General features: G+C 36.7%; 1 protein-coding gene across 1 annotated transcript in view; it reads right to left on the bottom strand.

Annotated features, from left to right (window-relative positions):
* Positions 1–14,530, bottom strand: part of atrnl1b (attractin-like 1b) — a 71,700-nt gene that overhangs the window by 12,079 nt on the left and 45,091 nt on the right. Inside the window, exon 26 of the mRNA XM_063483026.1 lies at positions 10,841–10,919. Coding sequence (XP_063339096.1) covers positions 10,841–10,919 — 79 coding nt within the window. The remainder of the gene's footprint in view (positions 1–10,840; positions 10,920–14,530) is intronic.

Genomic DNA, 14,530 nt, shown 5'->3' with positions numbered 1-14,530 from the left:
CGAAGAGAAACTGAGCAAAGCAACAACAATGATGTAAGTGAGAAGTCTGCAAGAAAAAAATATTTTTATATCTATTTCACAGTACTTGTTTGCCCTCTGATAGGCTGACAACTTGTCCAGTGTGTACTCTACCATTAGCCATGTGACAGAGAGGCTGAATTGAATAAGACTGATTGATGAATAATGATGATAATGATAACAACAATAATAATAATACTAATTCAGCTGTGTCAAACTTTGAACACAGCATGTACAAATACTTTGTAGCACAGCACATCGCATTTGTATGTAAGCCACCGCAGAATTCAAATGCTTCAATAACAGAAAGGGAAATTTTTGTTGCCTTCTTTAGTTTATCTCATGCAAAAAAGCTCAGATTTTTCATCTCTAATAAACAATTTAAGTAGTCTCTAATTTATCTCATCCCATTAAGAAAACTGTGTGTGACTGTTTGGGTCAGTTGTATTAGAATGCTGAGTTTTCTGTCGGCACAGGAATTTGTCCTTGGGGCAGTAATGAACCCTGAAAATCTTGTGTCCAGACCTTCACCCTCGCTCACCCTGAATATAATTAGGTATTCATTAGTCTGGCCATTAATTGGCAAATTCATACGAGGTCTGGAAAGGTTGACAGCAATGTAGAAATGAACAAGGGGGGCTAGCAGTATATCAAGGACTCGATCTGTGTAACAGGTTTATAAAAATATATTAGGCCTCTGCATTCATTATCTAAAATTGCTGTTGTTCTGTTGAGGATGTACACAGAAAAAACACCAAATAAGATGTCATAACACTAATAAGATATTTGGTAGCAAACAGTGGTTTAACACCAAGAACACCTTCAAATAGATAGACCTCTTCAAATGATTTTGGTCCTATCTATATCTATGCGTTTATATATATATATATATATATATATATATATATATATATATATATATATATATATATATATATATATATATATATATATATATATATATATATATATATATATATAAATAAACCCTATGCATATATATTTTTCTCACTAAAGACACACACACACACACACACACACACACACACACACACACACGACCATACTGCACAATTGAGCTTATATAAAATATTGTATCTAATAAAAAAACATTTTTTAATTAAAACACAGCTTCAATCAACCTAAAAGACCCAAAAGTGAAACAATATACAGTAAAAATGTTTTTTTTTAAAAATCATTTCATTATTACATTGTTATGTACGTATATTACGTTTTGTATACATCTACCTTAAGTACTTTCTAATAAATTATTTGCTTAACTCAATTTGCTAATTTAACAGGGATAATTGACATTATAACACCTGTGAAATAAAAAAAAAAAAAAGATTAGTTTTCAACTTGTTCAGCTAACCACTGGCCAGTTGACAGACAACATATTTGTGCTGACTGAAGTAGCCTGTGCACAACAACAAGAAAGGTAACTACCTGGCATAGCAACACAAACCCTTCAAGTAAGCATGCAGTCCTGCATAGACATAGCATACTCATTTGCAGAAAGATACAGTATTCCGTTCGTTTAGAAGGAGTACATTATGATCTGTGATTGCACCTGACTTTTTCATTATGATAACACTTGCTAATAATGATCAGGAAGTGTTGTTTCCTGAATTTTCTCATTTCTACCAATGCATGTATAGACTCAGTTGATTATTTTGCAGTCCTATCTAAAAGAATGGAAGGCGGGCCATAACTTTATTCTCAATGGTCACTGGGACATAAAAATGCATGCACATTATCCCCAGTCAAAAGCAATACAAATCACTTAGAAAGTTTGCTGACTTTCACAGAATTAAAGCCTGATTAACAAGTCGGTCCACACTGCCAACACAAACAGCGTCTGTTCATCCCACAAATATGAACAGTGAACAAACTCCATGCTAATTTTAGTTATGGACACAATAATCCAAAAGAAAGTGAGACAGACTTTTACTATTTCTTTAATATGATAATGAGTAGAGATGTTACTGCCACAACCCAGCTGCAGCATCAGTGATTAATATCATGACTGCCTTGTTTCTGTTTTCTTCCACTCTACGCAGGATTCTTTCAATGCCATGTCATATAAGTGTAAGTAACTAAGTATAAGTACATGTAAGTAGTTATTAATTGGGGTCGGACTTTTAAAACATTGGAAATCTAATTGTAGTCTGGGCCAAGGTTAAAAATCAGATAAACAGCCAGTGCATTCTGTGTGTCCTACACTCTGAAAATGAAAGTATACTCTCTTTCAATTCAAAGGTTTTACTTATCGGGGCACAATAAAAAAAATTACCTGTCCCTTACCAAATTAAATTTATTTGAATACAACCTCAGAAGAACAAGGAAACATCACATTACACAAATTATAACAAAAATGTAGAAGCATTGTGTGAAAAAGTAACCCCAGTCGAAGTGCTCCCATATGAATTAAGAAGATAAGTAGAACCGTGTGACGCTAATGAAATCATTTGACTAATTCAACATCAGCAAATGTGAGGACCTCTATCAAAGCACAAGATTTGGCATTTTGCAGATCTGAAGTACTGGCTACAAAGCCACTTCCAAGCAATCTGAAGTCCATCATTCTCCAGTGAGAAATACTATTCACAAGTGGAAAACATTCAACATTCACAGTTGCTAATCTCACAGAAGTGGAAGTCCCAGCAACTGGACCCCAAGGTTAGACTTTGCAATGCTATGAACCTGTTCAAACTGAACAAGTTTGGCTTGTTTGGAAGAACAAACAACAAGACTTCTGGCCTTACTGCACAAACACCTCACATCAACGGTGGTGGAGGAATGATGATTTGGGTTCGTTTTGCAGTCACAGAACCCGGGAACCTTGCAGTCATTGCGTTGACCATGAACTCCTCTGTATACCAAAGTATTCCAGAGTGAAAAGAAGTGAAATGCTGTCGCCGGACCTCAAGATAAACAAATGCCCATAAACCTCAGTGAATTGAAGGAACGTTGTAAAAAACACAGTTAGCCCAAACGCCTCAATAATGATGTCAGAGATTGATACAGAAAATGATTAGATCAAGTTATTGCTGCTTAAGGTGGTTTTATAATTAATGGAATCAAAGGGCTGTGGGGCTTGGTTTGTCACACAATGCTTTTCCATTTTTGTTTTTTTGTTTTTTAATAAATAAATAATGACATGGTGTATTATGAGTTTTTTTTATTTTTTATCTGAATCATTTTAGAACCCAGTAAGGACCAAATGATGTTTTATTAGGTCCTGATACATAAAACCTCAAAACTAAAAAAGAGGGTGTATTTTGTGTCAGTACATTATTTTGAAAATGCAGCTGTTACTGTATTGTTGTACAGACTTGCTGGTAGAACATGCATGAAAAAAGGCCCCAGAAACTGCACAGATTTGTTCCCTCAGTCTGAAAACATTGCCTAGGGGAGGTAAAGCTAAGGGAAAAAAACAACAATATGAAATTGAGATTGATCACCTGATTGATTTTTCTTTTGTAGCTCTGATTTTTAAACTTACATCTGAGGTCCCGTGTTAGATTGTTGTACATCTCTACTATTAAACGTCAAAGCAGCAATACCGAACCAACAGATCTGACCTGCCTAGGCCACCACAAGTTGAAATGAGAAATTTTGCCCTTTGCAATAAGATAAACACAGGATCGAGTGCCAAGCAAAGTTGTTGCAAAACAAGAAAACAGCTCACCGGTTATTACTGGTTCCAACACAAAAGCTTCAAATCCAACAACGTTCATTGTAAATGTCAAAAAGAAGCAATGTTATTTATCATGGTGCAGAATTAATTTAAAGCAGTAGCAAATCACAAAAAGAGAGCGGGAGCAAAGTCGGGGAATGCTAGAGCTTTGCTCTGTGTCCAGAACATGTTTCAGAAATGTGCTGGGAATACAATCATCAAAGGTCCAATACAATACCGGAGAGATTCTAGAAATGAATACTAAGTTACTGACAAAAGGCGAGAGTGAACTCTGTAAAACCAATTAACGTTTGTGCAATGACAGACTGATTTTGTCAAGAATACAAGCTGGAGCCATTCACAGTTTTGATAAGGGTGGGCATGGAGTGCATTACTATGCAACTTGATTAATTTGGCAAGTGACATGAATTATCTGTCTAGTGAATACAGCATTTTGTTCCCTTCACTGGATTCTATAAAAGGGTAGGTGTCATCCCGCCTCTGAGCATATTCTACACCTAAGCAGGTCACTTTGTCCCTTTCAAAGATCACTGGCTGTACCCACCGGCTCAGTCCTGCAGAATGAAAATAAAAGTAAACACTTCATAAAATGAAAAACAAAATGTTGAAGTGCTTGAGTATGGGAGGTTAAATGAATATATAAAATAGTCACTTATTAGTAAGACGGCTTCTAAACTTCCAAGGGTAAACTGTGGCGTAAGTTGTACTACTAATGACAGTTGTGCTCGATGTGTAACTTAAGGTGGAATTATTAGAGCGCAAACTTTAAACTGAACAAAGGACAATCAAGGTGACAAGAGCCTTAAGAGTAGGATAATCTTATTGTAGCAATCGATGACTGCTGATTGAGCTCTTCAAGAGCAGACACTGAGACCAACAAGTCTGCAGAGGGACAAGCGAAAATTATGTGGTTAGTAATGTGTTCCTTTCACTTCTGTCAATGAGAGCACAATAATAAATCAGGCAATCCAAATGGGTGTTGTTGAAGTGGCTATTTTGGGTGATACTTAAGGCTCTTGGTGCCTGTATGAAAAAGCAGGATGTGTATTTAGGTGCTAGGCAATCAAATGCATGGAGTCCTCTTTGGAATGCCATGTTTTTGCCTTGCCAATGGAGTATTTGTTTACGTTCTTTGCAAGAAAAAATTAAAGTGAATGTTATTGTGATCACTTGCAATAAACACTCATGCCGTTCAGCCTTTAAACTCAGGGGTCTTTTATGTGAAAGTACCTAAAGCACATCCTCACACACACAAAGGGCTTGGTTTGGCTCATTCTGGCCAAGACCTGAAGTACACTCAAATTCAGACAGGAAAATGAACAGCTGTGAACATCACACACAAGCAGCTGTTTTGATTCCATTTCCTGGTTTGTGTAGATGATGTGTTGACAATAACTAGAGTTCTGTGAACGCACGTCTACGCATTTGCAAGAAATTGATGGTCATGTGGTCTTCCGAACAACCAAAACAAATAACTATAAAATGCCCACATTAGGGAGACACTGTAACTTTATGGACAAAAGAATCTACACATTACACCAACAAACACTTCCAGTTTGCAAACTGGTGATCGCGGAATATTCTAGTATTGCGGAATGTTCAAATTGTGTTTATATGCACCTTGCTTATTCAAAGCTGTGATAATGAGACTGAAAACTAGAAGAATGAGCCTGACAGTACAAACTCCATACATCCAATAGTTGGAGTCCCAAGACAAAAACATATACTGAAATATAGATATACCACAAGCCTTTGCGCTTAACTTTTACATTCCTCACTTCCTTGTCTTCAGCTGACACAACAATCATCACGCCATCAGAGCTGCCCATCAGTAGCTATGAAGGCCCCGATAATGTAATAATAATGGTCCTTTCACCTACAATAGCACCAAAAAAACATTGCTCTACACAACTATCTGTATTTACATATGTTGCGAAGCATGTCTCTGTGTGTGAGAGAGATAAAGAGAGGAGCTGCATTAGATAAATTCATGTGCTTGTGTGTGTATCATCTTTGTGTTGCAGTCTCGTGAAATGTCAACACTCCCTCCCTTCTGTTCCCCCCACAGGTAGCTTCAAAGAGGTCAGCCCTTGTCCTCTTCTGTGGCATTTACAGCTGTTGTCTTCCTCCCTTTTTCCCCACTCAGGATCCAAGTCTTGTCACCTACCTTCAACTAAAATTATTCAAATATAAAAGCTGTCACTTTGGAACCACATCCTTTCAAGTCCACATAAAAAGAAACCCCTTATTCAATTATTCCTTTAGTGTGGTAAACCATCAGCTTTGTAAGATTAACTTAATAGAAGGAATTACATATTCTCCATTTTAAGGCTCGTGGAATGCTCTTGTTTATTATTGAAGCATTGGGTATCCTCCATTCACAGCTATTTTCTTTTAGGATTATGTCCTTATTATTATGACAATGATTGCTTGGATATATAGAAATACTCTTGTCAAATTTGATCCTGAGACAAAAAAACCCCCCACAAATATAAATATCATATAAAACTATTGCCTTTTCGATCTAACACAGTCCAGAAGGAGTAATACAGACTTCACATCAAAAAGCCAATACCAAGTATCAGACATCCATATGCCACTTGGCCTAATCAGAATCTCATTATTGTCTCTGCCATTCCTCAAAGCCTCATTAGGACTCATTCATTCCATGCCCTTATGTCAGATTGAGGCTTAAATGGCCCCGCAGACCAAATCCTCCCATCTTGTATTTGGACAAGTCTTGTAAGTGCTGAGGCTGTGCACCAATTCTTTCAAATTAACTGGACACAGTGTTTACAAAAGAGCCAAATCAGCTCACCAATGAGACAACACTGACAGAACTGAGTCGGTTAACCTAATACTACAGGAGACTTAGTACAGTTTCAACACTGAAAGTAGTTATAACTTTACTTTGGTTACTACGCAATATCAAATACCTAGTATTACAAGCAGTGTAGTAAATCAGATATTCCGTTTTCCACCACTCGCTTGGCACTGGATAATTATCTGAGTAACAGTGAAAAATAAGGACAAAACTGGTGGATTAGAAAATAATCCTTCAAATCTACAGTAACAGAGTTATTTTAAAAATTATTGAATCAATGTGTAGCTGATGAGAAAGAAAGTGACACTCTTATAATCTTTTGAATCACCTTTTCTCCAGGTAAATTGGTGGGCACAGGACGCAAGTAAAAAAAAAAAAGAAGCAGTTTGACCATACGTGTTCAACTAGCAAACACAATGTATTTACCCTGAAATAAATATTAACTTAATCATTAAATCTTGTACCTATAAAATGTGCTCACTGAAGCCTAATGGAGAATAATATGTTTAATGTCCAGAATTGGCTGTGTAAAATGAGCAAACCTAAGAGTGTCCTCTCTAGGAAATGAAGGTGATTTTGTGTAATTGCCTTTAGAGCAGGCAACAGAAAAAAAGGGGAAAAGAAAGCAATATTACTTTTTATTTCCTCTTAGGATTGATTATGGTCCAACTCCAATCCATCCTTTCACCCTCCCACTGTGAGAAGAGCATAACTCCATGAAGTCATCCTTGCACCTGCTGGAGGATTTCTTAATTAACTGTAAAAATACAGCAGCAAGCTTTAGACGCCCTCAGCTTCCTCCAATAGAAATAGGAACTTGTTGTTTAGCATCCTCTGATATATACCGCCATCAATCATGTATTCCAATCTTCAGACTATTTTGCTCCAAATCTTTTAAGCTTTTTCAACATTTCCTAAACACTCCTGCTTGTCTCATGTCTTTCCTTCTAACTTATTCTGTAATATTGGCATTTATAATGGCAAACATTAAAAAGATAATAAACAGGTTATGAAGCACTTTTCAAATGTGAGAAGGCAATGTACAATTGTACAAATTTTCCAAGAAACCCTCCCCTCCCTGAGCCTGGTTCTGTTGGCGGTTTCTTCCTGTTAAAAGGGAGTTTTTCCTTCCCACTGTCACCAAAGTGCTTGCTCATAGGGGGTCATATGATTGTTGGGTTTTTCGCTATATGTATTATTGTAGGATTAATTATCAATTTTGTTTTGTTACTGAGACAGTCCTGAGGATAGCAAGCCAGTACTGGGACAACTTTACAAGTTATAAACTTAGTTGGTTTAAGAACTGCACCTAATCCAGCAGGCTCTCCATATGAATGTCCAAACTGAATGAAAGTATCTAGGCAGAGGGTGCATGGGCATGCAAGTCTGTTATAAAATAACTTGTAGATATAGACTTATAGAGTTTACTAAAGAAATCCAAGATGAAGATGTAAGCTGAAGGTCACTCACAGAACCGTTGGATCCTTTTCCCAGCTGAAACATTTTTAATGTAATCAAAATCAATACAAATTATGGTAATAGCTCATGCTGCTATTACTACAGTAATAGCAGCATGAGATGTGAAGATGAAAATTAGTGATTTGAGCTTATAGCTTCAAAAACATACAAGCACTCAGAAAAATAATGCACTAGAAGTCCTACTTGATATATGAAACTTTTTTTACTCAGATAGCACATAAAAAAGACCTTAACTGTTTCTGTAACAATCTCTTAGGTATTGTTGAAGAGTGCTCATGAGAACTGCCACATAAGAAGTAGTTAAAAACTACTTGCACAGCTGAAGCACCCATTACAGCGCTGAATAACACCCTCCAGGCTGTTACAGCTTTCAGGAAAAGGTTACCAACACTGCTTCTCCTTAAAATGTTTCTTTAAAAGTAGGGCTTCTGAAAAGAACATAAGGGAAACCTTGAGCTACTGTTTTTCACATATTTATAAAACCGTGCACCAGAAATCAAAGCCTCATCTTTTCTAACTGGTGCTAGTTTTCACTCTGTATAAGCTATGAAGTTCTGTAGTGACATATCAATAATAGGGCAGTAATCATATAATTCTGTACTTTTTTGTAAAATAGGTGACTGATGCAATCTGCTTCCAACCCTCTTTGCAACTAATTTTACCTATAGACAGCCAGTAACCACTTGGCAACTAGTCGGAGTATACGCATTTTTCCCTGCCTCTGACCAGTCTGTAAGCCTGTGTGACTGAGCCTTTACTTGCATAATTTTTCATGGGAAAGAATGTGACCAAAACAAATATTAATAATCATACACTGCAACAGTTTTACCTTAGACAAGAAAATCCAGCAGGTGTGCCTTCAAATACAGAGCAATAAATAATATGAACTATATATGTATATATATCTATACACGTTCTTTTAGCCACAACAAAACTTTTAACCCAGAGAAATTAAGATACAGGGGTTTTTATTTAACTATGCATTTGTTTTGATCTGATGCCTGAAGGACAGTGACAAAACAGATGAGCAAACAGAAAAGTGAGCAGAATTTTAATGTCATGAGCCATCTGCTCGCATTAATTTTTTATTGACTTTAATTCTTTGGATAGGCATGATTCGAACTCACGGCAGCTATCATTCTTGTTTATTTTCATATATCAATTAGAGAATATAAAATTCAGATCCCATAATTATCAATGTCATCCCCGATGGGGATATAAATTGTGAGAGATTTATTAGTAGCCCACATGTCATAAAGGCTGGATACGCACCAAATGAAACCTCCTGCTATTGAGTACCAAACAGCATCCAGGAGAATGTATGGATTCACTGAGGAGATGGAAATGTCGGTTACTCTGATAGAAACCAGAAACCAGCCGATACAGTTCGGGTTAAGGGCAGTGAGATGAATTTGCATATATTTGCCTTTTCCCTAAATTTCCTCCACAGTATCCTTCTAACCCTCTCTTATAATTTCCACTGACAATCATCTCATCTATAATCCTTCTTCTTCCCCGTCTTTTTCAGCCCTATCTTTCCAACGTTGAATTTCAATGATTAATATCCACCTTTTCCTTTGGTCATTCACAGTATCTGCACTTTCTCCTTTCTCGTTCTTCTTTCCACTGGGCCATTAAACTTAAATTCACAATTTATCACAATTATCATCTTTACTGTTAATCATATGTATTTCTGACAAAATAATCAAATGGTCAGCCTAAAGCCCTCTAAAAGGAGTTCTAAACACCATGCTGTGAACCTTACAGCCTGCCCTGTACCATCATCAGCCTAATGGTGACACCTGAGCAATCAGAAGGGATGAGTCAATTTTCTATCCACGTGTAACACACAATTTAGCAAAGCAATTTTAAATTGTATCTTTATATCTTTAGACACTTTCTTACTAGCAGCCTGTTGCAAACAAAAAAAAAGAAAATTTCCTCCAATTTCTTTAGTTTTCTCTATGTAAATGCCAAAGTCATAAAATGCCAGTTTAGCTGGCATAAAGTAGTATTTTTTCCAAAACCTCCTCAGAGGTGGAAGGGTGGCTGTAAAGAAGCCATTTTTAACAAAGGCAAACAAGGCTTGAGATCTCTCAAATTACACAAGAACTGGACTGAAAATCTGCGTTAACAGGTTGCCCCAAAGTGGAGGCTCTCTCGCAGAACAAAAGGCAGTCAACATCCAAAGAACTCTGGCATATCCTTGAAGAAATCTGTCGAGCTATTCCTATAGATTACTTATAGAAATTACAAGAAGGTGGTCATATCAACTCTTTAGAATTGTGCCCACTCTCATTTTGCCATATATAATGTGTATATATATTTTTCCTAGCAAAATATGAGGGGTGAGGAAAATATGAAGAAATGGACAGAACTATAAGCATTACAAAATGTAATCAAACCACGATCTACCAGTCTGAAAGCAGTCCTTTAACCACAGTTATCATCTGAGTTAAGCTCCAACTCCTGATTTTACAAATAACACATTGACGGAGCTCAACTCTCCACTCTGTGGGTACTACAGCATTGCCAACTCCCATACAACTCTTGAAATCTGATTTCAGACACCATCTTGAAGAGAAAGAACAAATGCTGCCCTCTTCCCTTTTGATTTCACTAAAGAGCAGAAGTCAGACTGCCTCTAAGAAGAGAGGGGCTGTGTGTATTTGGAACAGAAGCTGTAACAACATGCAGTGATTGTCATCCCACGTTCCTTAAAACACCAAATGCTTTTGCATAAACAATCGGCTGCACATATTCACAATTTGTTAAAGTCAGGTGTATTTATGTAAGCACGGTGTGTTTTATCGACTTACCTCTCGTCGTCTAGAAGCCCAGCAGGTTTGTTTGATCTTCCACACCACCGCTGCCACCAGGAGTAGTGACAGAAAGCAACTGTTTTGACAGAGAGGAAACAATATCAGCAAAATATTCTATTTTTTCATATGCAACATTAAGGTAGTCCCATATGAAATCATTTAAAGTCTCTAGCTACAGTAGAGCTCCTTTTTGGTTGCAAGCAACCTGAATGAATGTCACCGTGACCGAGGACATGCTGTTTTTAATTTAGCTGAAAGTTTTTTCTTTCAGTTTGACAATTCTACACAGTCTTTCAAAGTGCATTGGGGGGGAGGAAAAAAAAACCCACACACAGACACACACACAAGAAAAAACTGGCAGATTATATTTTTACTTGCAAGCTTGTTGAAAGCATTATCTCTCTTTGGGTCAAAGGAGTAGGCAATCCTTCAAGTACCAGCTCTGCGCAATACCTCACAACTTGTCGTATTGTTTATTTTTTGTATCTAAACAAAGGGCATATCATTTATTAATTAGTAAGCTTTATCATGTTTGGACAAAGCCACATTAGCCCTTTTCTGCTAATCTAAGTGGCCGTGCAACTTCCAGCAATTCTGCAAAACAATGAGCTCAATTTTATGAGCTTTTCTTACAGTACAAGTACGTAGCTTCGACATGATTAAACTCCTGACATTATCAGTGGTCAAGACAGGACAGACTCAAAATTTCAAAGTTTCCTTCTAACAAAACAGGGAAGATGATTTGAAGAGGCGGAATATTCATTTCTCAGTAGACTGAATATTTTGGCTGATTACTTCAATTAATAATCCGACAGCACATTAGTCAAGGGAAATTCAGCAAGGTCCGAGCTCTACCGGGATAGAAAAATATGACTGATTGAGAGCTTCCACTTCATTATCCATGTGACAGATGAGAATGTAAAGATTATTATCTGCTAAAGAGACATTTTAGATTTTTTTTTTTTGTTTTAATTAAGAACATGTGCCAAATGGTGTTTTTACCTAAGCAAGCTCTTGGAAAGTATTAGTGTTGGCTTACATTTGATCCAATCAATTACTTCAATTACTTTGAACAATCTGAAATTTGAACATTTTATCCACTTGAAACAAATATGGGTAAGTATTTTCACATTTCCTTCTAGCTATTCTCTAATCACTGAAATTAAACCTGTGTTGATGCACAGGAATAAAGGCCGTTTTGATTTGAAATGCTGCAATATGAACAGTAAGACGTTGACTTGAGTGATATGCTACATTTCTACAACAGGAAGTCTGGTCCAATAAGCACATTTCACCATAGATACAAAACTAGCTGCAACATCGTGGGCTAATTTGTTTTCTGTGTAAACTTGAGATTACCACACCCGCTAGATCCATTGGCCAGGATGTTTGAAGAAAGTGATAACAGGAAAAGAAAAAAATAGGTAAAGTGAAATTTAAGCGTTGACTGAAGTGAAACTGCTTCAAATATCACGGTCACACATGAAATTTATTTTAAGCTTTGAAACCGTTTCATTCTTTTAGAAGTACTTGAGCCATCTTAGACACCTTTGAAGATAACAGTGAGCGGCAGAAAAAGGGGTTGTGAGTGTCTGAATGGGATTTTCATGTGGCAGAAATGACCAGACAGATTTTTGGCTGTATATACTAAAGGAGCTTAAATCCCAGTTGCATTTAACTGTGCTGTTGGGGGGAAAAAAACATCAGATTGTTTATGTGTTTATCAAATGTTTATGTTTTGGTTTTAAGGTAATAAAGGACAAACCAAATTCTCCAACAAATAATTATGGATATATGATCTGTTGTATAATCAATATGGGCTTAAAAAAATATGGCTTAAATATGGGCTAAAATGTCCACAGACAATGACAGATGACCACTGATTAAAAAAAGTTCGACCGTTAATCCAACAGAAAGATGCTCTCTAGGAGTTGGGCTATTCATTATCCTATTTTGCTTAGCCTGATGAAGAAATGCTCACGACAGAGTAAAAACCAGGTATCGGTCTCAACATTTAAAAAAGTGGAGGTAGCCTGATTTATGGCATGCATTGCCTAAAAATGCAGAAAAGGGTAAAGAAATGGATTAATATCATTAAGAAAACTTAAAGAAGTCCAGATGCTTTTCTTTTCAAGCTCCTTAGACTACGATGACCTGGATAACTGAGAACCTTCACAGACACAGTCTTTAAACCATGACCGAACCCAAGACAAGACACACAAGACAGCTGCAGTAAAGGTCTCAAAAAGCATCACGACATAAACAGATTCTTTGGTGATGCAGGAAAAGGTTTGGCTCGACCGCTTTTCAAGTTAATGATTTTCATCAAGTTTTTCAGTATGTTGTTAGTGAAGTGCAACAAGACATCCTATTAGAATTTTCTACAGCAATGAGAACACAAAGCGTAATCACCCTAACTAGATTACAACTTAGACAAGTGAAGTACACAAATTTTGTTTATGAATTCAGATGAAGAAGAAATATGGAAATAATGGAAAAATACTAGGTGTCAAAAGGCTTGCAGTGGAAAAGGTAAAGTAAACATTGAATAAACGTAGTTGAAGAAGAGTCATGCTGTCATTTCTTTGCCCTCTACCTCTTATACAAGGAGGCCTAGAAACCCTGTGGGGTGATTTGACATTTTGTCATCAAGCTGATTATGTTTCCTGCGGATTTCATCCCTCTTCAGAAAAAAAACAAGCTGTTTGTCACTGCATCACGGCTTTTTTTTTCTTTTTCATGGTCAGTAAAAACTGGACAACAGAAGGACGATCTAGACATTATGAGAATTATTATCACCTCTCTAACAATGGAAACAAATCCTGGATCTAAGAAATACTTAAAAAGCATAAACAGTTTTTAAAACTAATACTGAAACAACAAAAAGAAGGCCCAAACTGTAGCTGCGTTGTGTCCATGTTGTTAACCTGTTCAAAACTGGTTTTTGTGTGTAATACATTTTAGACAAACTAAACTATCAGCCTCTCTTTTTCTTTCCAACGATTCCTAAAATTGGCTATTGAACTGTAACGTGATACGCTTGAAGCAGAGGATCACTGTTTGTGTGACAGCTTTACGGGAAAGTTATTGTGGGTTGTGTAATGATGGGCAGGTGCCTTGGGCAAAGATGATCTTCTATTCCCTTCGTGACACCTACACACATAACATTTTAGTCCTTTTAGCTACTCTGGGCAGCACAAGTTCAAAAACTGAACACATATACACAGAAAACAACTCTTGCTATAGGTCAGTTACCATAACTGTTGTAAATAAAAGTTATTGTCAGCAAGAAAACATAAGTGGAAGATCAACCCTACTGCTCTACAAGGCATTAGGTATTAACGTTGCTCAGAAACCACATGTAAGGCTACGGGGAACGGCTTCCGAACCTTTTCAAAGATAGCAATATTTAGGATAACTTACAGTATAAATTTTGCAATTATACTCACATCTTCTTAACTTATTCAGACTTTGATGTACCTTTGAGACAGCCCAATTTACTCCTTTTAAACATTTCAATGATGAAAGACTTTCATCGCAGCTCTCTGGATGAAAAATCATTAACAGCCCTCATATCTTGATCGCCCACACCTTCTATTTAGATGGCACTTTCATAGAAATATGCACCTACTTAAATTGTAACTGGCAGTTCATTTGGCACTTGAAAAAGGAAAATTGCTACCTTGA

Source organism: Pelmatolapia mariae, linkage group LG8 (assembly GCF_036321145.2).
Source record: "Pelmatolapia mariae isolate MD_Pm_ZW linkage group LG8, Pm_UMD_F_2, whole genome shotgun sequence".
NCBI lineage: Eukaryota > Metazoa > Chordata > Actinopteri > Cichliformes > Cichlidae > Pelmatolapia > Pelmatolapia mariae.
Note: the sequence above shows the minus strand (reverse complement) of the source record. Positions and strands in the feature narration are given on the sequence as shown.